Source organism: Danio rerio, chromosome 25 (assembly GCF_049306965.1).
Source record: "Danio rerio strain Tuebingen ecotype United States chromosome 25, GRCz12tu, whole genome shotgun sequence".
Taxonomy (NCBI): Eukaryota; Metazoa; Chordata; class Actinopteri; order Cypriniformes; family Danionidae; genus Danio; species Danio rerio.
In genome coordinates, this window is record NC_133200.1 from 13019789 (window position 1) to 13030000 (window position 10212).

General features: G+C 32.6%; 1 protein-coding gene across 9 annotated transcripts in view; it reads right to left on the reverse strand.

The window, feature by feature from the left end:
- The window catches only part of ntrk3a (neurotrophic tyrosine kinase, receptor, type 3a), a 441878-nt gene that overhangs the window by 391334 nt on the left and 40332 nt on the right, over positions 1-10212 (reverse strand). For 2 of the 9 annotated variants that reach the window (XM_068217405.2, XM_073942231.1), the window contains exon 1: positions 4696-5242. The exons of 6 other annotated variants lie outside the window; for them this stretch is intronic. In XM_068217405.2, the coding sequence (XP_068073506.1) occupies positions 4696-4940 (245 nt within the window). In that variant the 5' untranslated portion in view covers positions 4941-5242. Of the gene's footprint in view, positions 1-4695; positions 5243-10212 lie in introns of those variants that run through there. One more of the 9 variants, NM_001256664.2, reaches the window with a different exon arrangement.

A 10212-nucleotide genomic window follows, 5' to 3' on the forward strand; every position in this document is an offset into this window, starting at 1 on the left:
TATATAATACATATATATTACAATAACACAATATATATATATATATATATATATATATATATATATATATATATATATATATAGTAAATGAAAAATAAATTAATCAAATTTTATAAAATTAAATTGTTTTATTTCATACAAAACTTTCATAAAAACAAAAGCAACTTATTTAATAACAATAATACAGATGCAATGCAGTCTATAATAAGTTACATAATAATAATATTAATTATTATTATTATTATTATTATTATTATTATTTATTAATAATATTATTATAAATTATTATTATTATTATAAATTATTGTTATTATTATTATTATTATTATTATTATTATTATTATTATTATTATTATTATTATTATTATTATTATTCACTTAGATTTAATCTAAGACATGAACCTTATAAGTTCAACAAACCCACACATACCTTATTCTTAATACACATGAAAATTCTGCATTATAAAAGAAATCCTTTTCATTATAGTGCTTAAATAACATTAAATAACATTAAAGATTAAATAACATTAATCTTACCAGAAAACATGACAAACTACAGAATTGTGTATGCTTTTCAAATGACTTAAAGCAATTTTGATACGACGTAAAGAGTTAAACAAGAGGGACCTGGTATAGCGTTTATATTCTGTCCACGCATTATGACATTCCATTAGCGAAATAAAAGAATAGCACTGCTAATACAGAAATACCATTATTGAGAGTACAAAAAAGACAATTAGCGTAATGGATAGGCTTGATGGAAACAAATGAGCAACACTAAGGGTACTTGATTACTCTGATGCACAACAAAACAGAAGAATACAACAAAGCTCAGAAGAAGAAATGAAACACTGTAAAAACAACTGCACACGTGGCTTAAATCTCTACTTTAGATTTATCTCAAAAGCAAACTGCAAAAACATCAACTTCAAACACCAATTAGGCAAATAAATATGATTACTTACTAGTTTTACTGTATCTTTGTGAGTTGTAGTGATAATTGTGATGCTATTTTGTGTACCTTTCTCTCCATGATTCTGTTTTTAATGTGCTTTCTAGTGGTTAAATAAGCCACACTTAAATGTACAGAAACGCATTTATGGCCGCTGTAAATTTCAGAAACGGTAATATTCCAAACAACAGATGCTTAATAATACAGTACACATTTGATTAGTGAGCGGTAAATAAAAGGGGCCTTGTAATACACGACGCCCGCACAACAAAACCAAATTAACTTGTGTTTAAGCTGCAGTCCCAGTATGCAGGAAACCCTTTATTGTTTGCATATAATTAAATCATTTCTGTCCTGGATTTTCTCCATTGCAACAATTCATGGCTGTAAGCACTTTTCACTATGTAGAAGAGACTAGGACTAGTTGTCACATGTATTTCTAACAGCCACAACTTTTTTTTAATAGAAAACAAGATTTGTCTATAGAAAAGACTATTAATAGACTCAAAAATGACTTTTGCTGCTTGTTTAAACTACTTCTTTAAAATGAGTTGAAACAACACAATCTTTAAGGTTTTTTTGGGGACAAATTCATTGTTTAATGTTCAATCCACTTAAATTTGTAAATTATTAAATGAACTTAAATGATTTGCGTTGTGACTACCTGAAGGGATTGTGTGAAACCCGGCATTTTTTACAGTGTACTTTTAATCAGCAACAATGTGATAAGCTTGCAGTTTAAAACTGATTCAAAATGTTCTAAAAATTATTTCAATACTCATAAAAAAATAAAAAATAAAAAAATGCACTGTAAAAAAAAAGTTTTTAGCTGCCTTACATTTTTTAGCTCAATCAAGATCTTGTCATCTCAACTCAATCAAATTTAATTTAATCAAATTGATTAAAAATATTAAGTTAAACTTTGTATAACTTTGTATAACTACTCATGAAAATGAGTAGAAACCTGATTAGCTACATAAAATAAGATAAAGCAACATAGAATTATTTGTTTTCTTGACTTTTTGTCATATTTTTTTTTACAGTGTGGTTCCTTAAGCATATATATATATAAAAAGATCACATGCTGGAAAAACGATTTGCCATCAAGACAAAAGCAATACATTAAAGTTTATAAATATTTTATATACTTTTTAAAAACATTTCGAATTGTAATGTTTTGCAGTGATGTAAAGATTTTATGAATATAACAGAGTATATAAATACAGTATATAGTGTCTCTGCAATCCAACAAAAGATATTTTAAAAGACAACAATACCATTTGAAATAAATATAATAATTGAATAACTGTTTTGGTTTCTCTGTCCTAAAGTAAATATAAATAAGTAATAATTAAAAAATAAACATTATTATTAACTGTTTTAAATAAATAAATACATAAATAAAAGTGTGTTTGTTTCTCTAACTTAAAGTAAATATAAATAAGTAATAATAGGACAATAAACATTATTATTAAAGATTTTAAATTAATAAATAAATAAAAAAATTAAAAAAATACATAACTGTGTTTGTTTCTCTGACCTAAAGTAAATATTAATGAGTAATAATAAAAAAATAAACAATTTAACTGTTTTAAATAACTAAATAAACAAAAATGTGTTTGTTTCTCTGATTTAAAGTAAACATAAATAAGTAATAATAGAAAAAATAAACATTTTATCTGTTTTAAATAAATAAATAAAAATATTTTTGCTTCTCTGACATAAAGTAAATATAAATAAGCAATAATAGAAAAATAAACATTAACCGTTTTAAATAAATAAAATAAAAATGTGTTTGTTTCTCTGACCTAAAGTAAATATAGATAAGTAATATTAGAAAAATAAACATTATTATTAACCATTTTAAATATAAAATAAATATAAGTAGGTAATAATCGGAAAATAAACATCAATAATAATCTGATAATAGTGAAAATATTTTGTTAATGAAATAAAATTTATCAACATCAGACAGAACTAATACTTTTTTTTAATACTTATTGAAATTGAATCTATTATAATTTTTCCAATACTAGTTTAAGCCACATTTCTCAATCTGATACCTAGATAAATAACACAAATAAACAAATAGACAAATCTATAAACCAAAAATAAAACTCAGATTTTGATTCACGAAAACATAGAATTAGTAAAGAAATCATTAGAATTTAAAAAAATAATAGTTAAAAATGTAATTTAAGATTGGCTTTAATTAAAATGGAATTGCTCACAAATTTATATGCAAACTGTAATGTTTCTTTTGACTCCAATCACCCACGTGACAACACGCCCCCGATCTCCTCTAAACGGCCTCGAAATTCCCAAAGATTTCAGCTTCACCTCACTTTAGCTCTAATAGCAACATTAAAGCGAGTTGGCCTGAAGGAGAACCACCATCATTTGTAAATTGGTCAAGGTCGAGTGAATACAATAGAAGTGGGTTGATGACTCGTCAGGGAATGCCAACTTAAAAAAAAAATGTAGGCCTCTTTTTCAGGAAACCTCTCAATCGTGTTCCCAAAGTACCCCATATTAGAAATCTCCATTTTCAGATTTCCATTAGTAAAGACTAGAAGTTTGTCAAATAAGTAAACACGTTGAAATATGCAATGAATAACCAGCATTGTGGGTGAGTTGCAGGAGCTGTCCAACATCGGTGGTGCTGAAATCTCTACAGATGCTGCACTAAAAATACATTAAATCTCAAAAGCAAAACAACTACCCCTCAAATAAACTGGACTTTAGATGCATGCGGGGATCTGTGAACTCTGGCTTTTCAGTATCAATGCTGGAAAAGGTTACCACTATCCCCTCTAGTGGCCTTACAAAGTGACTGGAAACAGGGCTGTAAAAACATCTCCCTGTTGAGCTGATACTATTATCCGCTTCGCCTTCCAGAGAGGAAATCTAGATATTACAAAGTGTCATCTTAGTATAGGCAATCCCAAACAAAGAATCAATCATGAACTAAATGTTTGTTCCAGCAAAAAGCACTCTTTTATCCAGCATTGGCACTGAAATAATTCAACAGGAACACTGCGAGACTAGCTTTTCACTCATTTGGAAGCCTTAAATTATTGATATTACATAATGAAAACATAAAATGGTCCATTTGAGGAAAACCTTTGAATGTTAATATGGCAAAACTAATGCCAAACAGCTTGAGGTGTTATTAATCAATTCATCCAATCATCTGAGGGCCGCAGCTCTCTTATCTGTCCTAAAACACCATTATATCACTATTACACCTCTAATATTTCAACTCGCCATGCATTTGAGCATCAACCCAGACTTTAAAACCTCAAAGCACTTTTTTCAAACTCGTGCAAAGCTCTTTACCCCCTTCACCCCTTCTTTCTTAGCACAATGCACCTTTGACGAAGATCACGAATGTGACAAAATTCCTATTAGGATCCCTGTCTTGAATACAAAGCAGCTTCAATAAAGACTCCTCTCTGTGAAGAAGCCTTAGAAAGAAAGAAAGCAAAATCCCAGACGCATTTAAACTCAAATGTTGTCATTAATTGTATGATTTCTTGACTTTACATTCGCTTAATTACAATGTTACTCCATAATCATCTTCCTACAGCAATTGAAGATGATTTTAAGCTCGTGCCCGTCAATAAGGCGCTTCTAATCATCCCACACACCGACACAAAGCCTGGAGTGAGTGGGAGGCTGAGAGTTGATCTCGATGCACACATGGACTCAACATGTGATGGACACTTGTGCGCTTGACTTACATGGTGGAGATGTTCTCAAACAGGTCCGGGAGGCTGTTGGTGGTATTCCCGTCGCTCACGGTGTCCTGTAGTGCCAGGAGGGGAAAGAAATTCCCTTGGTAAGACTTATTGCAAAAGATGTCCGTGGTAGAACAAGTGCAGGTCGGCGGGCAGTCCAGCATGGAGCTCATATAATCTTGGAAGATGCTGAGGAGAAACAGGATCCTCCACAAGCAAACGCGAGGCGGGATGGAGAATAAATCCATGTCTCCAGGTGCTCGGTTATAGTGTTTAGCGGGAACGCGGTGTCGAGAGCGCTCCGGGTTGCAATCCGTACGCAGATGCGAGAGCGCGCGCGCGAGTGGATGAGAGTGAAGGTATGTCAGATCAATGAGATCGCAATAACGTCCCCAGGAAAACGGGGAAATACTCCGTCAATGTAGAAAGGGCTCAAAAATCAACGCTCCCAGGCTGTCCTCCTCTACGGGCTGCATTGTAAAAGCTTTCCCCTCTCCTCGGTGCTGTTTGTCGCGCAGTTCCAGGTTGTTGGAGCTCCGGCTTGAAGACTAAAGCGTCAGAGCGCAGTGGAGAGAGAGAGAGAGAGAGAGAGAGAGAGAGAGAGAGAGAGAGAGAGAGAGAGAGAGAGAGAGAGAGGTTCAAGCTCCGAGCATCAAGTCCCACCTACTGGGCAGATTAAAAACTGACGCACCTGCAGAACAGCAGAAAGCGATCAAATCTGCACCGGAAAAGAAGCCACTTTGCAACAGGCACGAACACTGTTGCTAAACAATAAGTGTGTACAAAACGATAAGAATAACGCATAACAGTAATATGACAAATGCAGATTCCCAAGTGGAGAAAAAAAAAAACATACTATTAGATCATATAGGAACATCTGTTTTAATATTAGTCGTTTTACTTAAATAATAATGATGATAATAATAATAATAATAATAATAATAATAATAATAATAATAATAATAATAAAGGGTGATAATTCCTTTGCACCGTAAAAAAAAATTACAGTACTGTTGGCTATTTTTAATCGTGTTATAAAATAAAATGTTCAATGACCTTATTTTTAGAATTTCAGATGAATAAATCTGTACTATTTTATAACAACTCTCCTTTATGTTAACACACATTATTAAATTAGATTTTACCTAAAATATTTTAATTTACAATGAAAGTGTTAAAATCGATTATTTTGCTTCCTGAGACGGCACTGTAAACAGATGACATGACCAATTAGTCCTGACAGCATATATGTTTAGGTAATTGTAAAATAAAATGAAGTTAGAACATGATGAACTTAGTTTAATAAGTTACGTGTTTAAAGTCAGTTTAACATAAGTTCAGACTCATAAGGTTCATTTGTTTCAGCTTAAAAATGTAAGACAACCAGAATTTCTTTTACAGTGTGGTTGTCACAAAAGACGATTTTTCAATTTCTTTTAATAATGATAATCAAATGCATTTGAAATAAATGTTTATGTTGCAGCAGTTTGATCGAATTTATTTAATAATTTATTTATTTATGTATTTTAGCTTGAGTTGTTTTTATCACTATTTTAAGTCATATGTTTGCAAGACGATAATGAAGACGAACACATGCAGCAATGTTTTTAAAACTGGTTGATTAAAACTACTTACACAAACCTCTAAAATCAAAACAAAATCCATGCAAGAACACTGGATACAACTTATCAAAAAAATTTGTTTTCTTATCTTTATTCTCATTATATGGTAGGGAAGTATGCGGTTTTAAACGCAGGGCTTAAACTGAACACAGAATGCATGCGCATAATGTCACAATTTTCACACACCGTAAAACCCAACCGTCAACTTTATCAATTGACATGTTTACAGTTGAAATCAGAATTATTAAACCTCCTTTGATTTTTTTTTCTGCTTTAAATATTTGCCAAATGATGTTGAACAGAGCAAGGAAGTTTTCACAGTATGTCTGATAATATTTTTCTTCTGGAGAAAGTCTTATTTGTTTTATTTAGGCTAGAATTAAAGCGGTTTTAATTTTTTTATTTTTTTTACATTCCAAGGTCAAAATTATTAGCCCCTTTAAGCAATATTTTTTCGATAGTCTACAGAACAAACCATCGTTACACAATAACTTGCCTAATTACCCAAACCTGCCTAGTTAAGCTAATTAACCTAGTTAAGCCTTTAAAAGTCCCTTTAACCTGTATAGAAGTGTCTTGAAAAATATCTAGTAAAATATTATTCACTGTCATCATGGCAAAGATAAAATAAATCAGTTATTAGAAATTAGTTATTATATAGTTATTATAATAGTTATTAAAACTATTATGTGTAGAAATGTCTTGAAAAAAAATCACCCCTCTATTAAACAGAAATTGGAAGAAAAAATAAACAGAAGGGGCTAATAATTCAGGGGGGTTAATAATTATGACTTTACCTGTAGTTAACTCAAAATGTAAGTTCACAGTACTCATATAGATTAGTTTTTGAACTCAAATGATTTTTAGCAATCGGTTTCCTCAAATGGTTTGAGTTGCCTTTACTTATTAGGTTTTACAGTACTCAGTTGGTTTGAGTTCTCTACATTTATTGGGTTTTACTAAAATTGCTTCCTCTACTCAAATGGATTAAGTTCACAGTACTTATTAGGATTAGTTTTTGAACATAAATGCTTCAAGTTACCTTAACTTATTGGGTTTTACAGTGCAATATCGCATTTATTGTCGACAAAAAAGTACAGATTTGAAAAACTTGCACTTTGAAATCTGTTTTTAAAAAGTTTGGTTTATAGCCCAGCAAAACACAGTTTTCATAAGCATAAGTTTTCTCTTTAAGCTGTAAACGGTGTTTTGTAAAATACCGGAGCACATTCCATACACAGTATACATTCATTTCCATGAACTATTGATCTTCTCATGCTTCCTAACAAAAGTTATTATGAAGAGTTACAAAAGACTGCAGAAAACAGTTGAAAATACTGCTCAAGTCAAAGCTGCAAACAACATTAACTACTGTCATTTGAGAAGTAAACGAGAAAAACAGCCCTTGGGGGTCACAATCATGAACTCTTGTTCTTCTGCTGTGGAATCATGTTTTTACTCAACTGTAAGCTGATCTGCGATGCTCCTGCTCTTTGAACTCTGAGTGGTTCAGAGTCAAAGTGTGCTGCCCCACCAAGCCCTCACACTATTAATGTGTAACCACTTAGCCATCTGCACATTTGATGCTAAATCATTAGCATCGTCTGCGGGGCTGACGTTTACTGTACTGTAGTGCCAAGTTATGCTATTTCTAAGACTTTTTGGAACAACAACTTGGATATTAGTACACACTAAAGAGGCTTTCACACTTTCACAAACATTTTAATCCTAAATTAAGCAACATTTCACACTTGCAATTCAGAAGCAAAAGTTAGAACCAGTCCTTGATTCTGTTTAGTTTAGCCACATTGACATCTGTTGTATACTACTCTACACATATACCTGTAAGCTCATTACATCAAGCCACTACATATTTAGTAGGGTAGTTATCAGAACTAGCCACCAGTTCAGGTAGCCCAACAAAACATTTCCTGGTAAATTTGCAAAGTATAAAAACAAAGAGTGAGAACTAGGACACTAAAGTTTTACAAAGGTAAACAAACAAAGGTGACAGGTAGCATTAGTATCAGCATGACTTCTATTAATTTAAAATACTATGCCAGTGTTTCACATGGCACACATTTGCCTACTCAATGTAGACTTTCATCACCTGTAGTTCCTATTATGCTAGAACAGACCCTACTCAGAAGTAGGAGCTTATTTAGTTCTCACAAAATGCATTCCTACAGTATAACTAAAACTGTTCCCAGTCCCTGTGGTGTGAACATGTTACAATTTAGATAAGTCCACCAATAGTTCTGAGAACTATGAAAACATTCCTCCAAACACTTGTAAAATACAAAAGCAGTGTTTCATCTAGCACACATTAACCCAATCAACACCCTGTTGCATCACTGACAGTTGTTGGATTGAACCCAACTCAGAAGTAGAAGCAAATTTAGTTCCCCTCAAAAAAAAGTTCCTACAACCAGTGCTTAATTTGTAAATTGCGAGATCCCGGAACAGATCGGCAGACTAATCCGGCATGTTACACAAGAATGAAGAGTGAAGTTGGTGATGACGCGGATGAAAGTGCAGAGCCGGGTGAGGGGGGGTGGTGGCTTTGGGGGGGTTTGGGGTGGGGCGTAGGATGGCGGAGGGGTGTCACGGACGAAAGTGAAGAGGGTTGGAGAGTGAGTCGCGGGCGGAGGAGAAGAGCAGTTATGGTGGGGAAATAGAAAAATGAGGTGCCGGATCCGGCACAAATTTAGCTTTGCTCAACTACAACTAATATTGTTTAAAAAAATTATAATTAATTAAACAAAATATTCTTTGTAGAGAAACGAGGTTTTTTAGATTACTGAAATGTTACACACGAGGATGTATTTTTTATTTTTATTTTATTTTTTTAAGGTTTTTTGGGGGGTTGGCCCAAAACAAAATGTTCTTTAACCTCTTTACAGACACCCCACTTTTTGAGTTCACACTTGAAAATAATATACAAAATAAGGATATGATACATTCCATACAGAAATCTGATAAATGACCATAGCAAGTATAAAATTATATATACACTCCAAAAAACATGGGGTTATTATTTCTATCTTGGGTTGAGGCATTTGGGTAATTTTGGGGGGTTATTTTTAGAGTCTTGGGTAGTTTCAACCCAGCTTTTTGGGTTAAATCAACTCACAGCAGGGGCTGACTGGGATACTACATATTACATACTAATTTGTTTAAATGCAATGAAAATAGTGTAACAAACACAGATTCCTTGGATTTACAGATGTTTAAAATGAGATTTATGCTCATAGCAGCCCTTAGTCAGACATGTTCTGAATTTTCAAATTTCTTAATAGCACCTTTTGGACACCTGTAATCAAAGCTGCACATCGCCTACCGTACTTCAGTAAAACCAAGTCAAAACAGAACAATTGCTGGGTCATCTTTTGCCGGCATTTTTGGATCAAGTTAACCTATTATTTAAGTAAAAATAACCAATTATTGGGTAGAAAAAACAACCCATTTATGGGATCAAAAATAATAACCTAATTACTTGGGTTAATTTAACCCTTGATGTGTTCTGTCCCATATTTACCCAGCAGTAGGGTTAAAAACAACCCAATTTGGGGGTTTTTAAAGTGTACAATTATAGCCAATTTATTAAAATATATATATTTAAAAACACTACTGTGGTGTTGGGCCTATTTATCACATTCCAGGCATTATGGATCAAACTGTGTACATCAGAATACTTAAAGAGGTCATGTTACTGAAGAGCACATGCCTTTGATATAGGCGTTTCAACCAGACAATGACCCCGAACACACTAATAATCGAGCATCATCTTGGTTCCAGAGCAACAAAATTAACAATTTGGAGTGGCCAGTTCAGTGTCTGGATCTAAATCCAATAGAAAATCTGTGGGTTGAAAAATGCTGTTTCTAAATAAAACAAA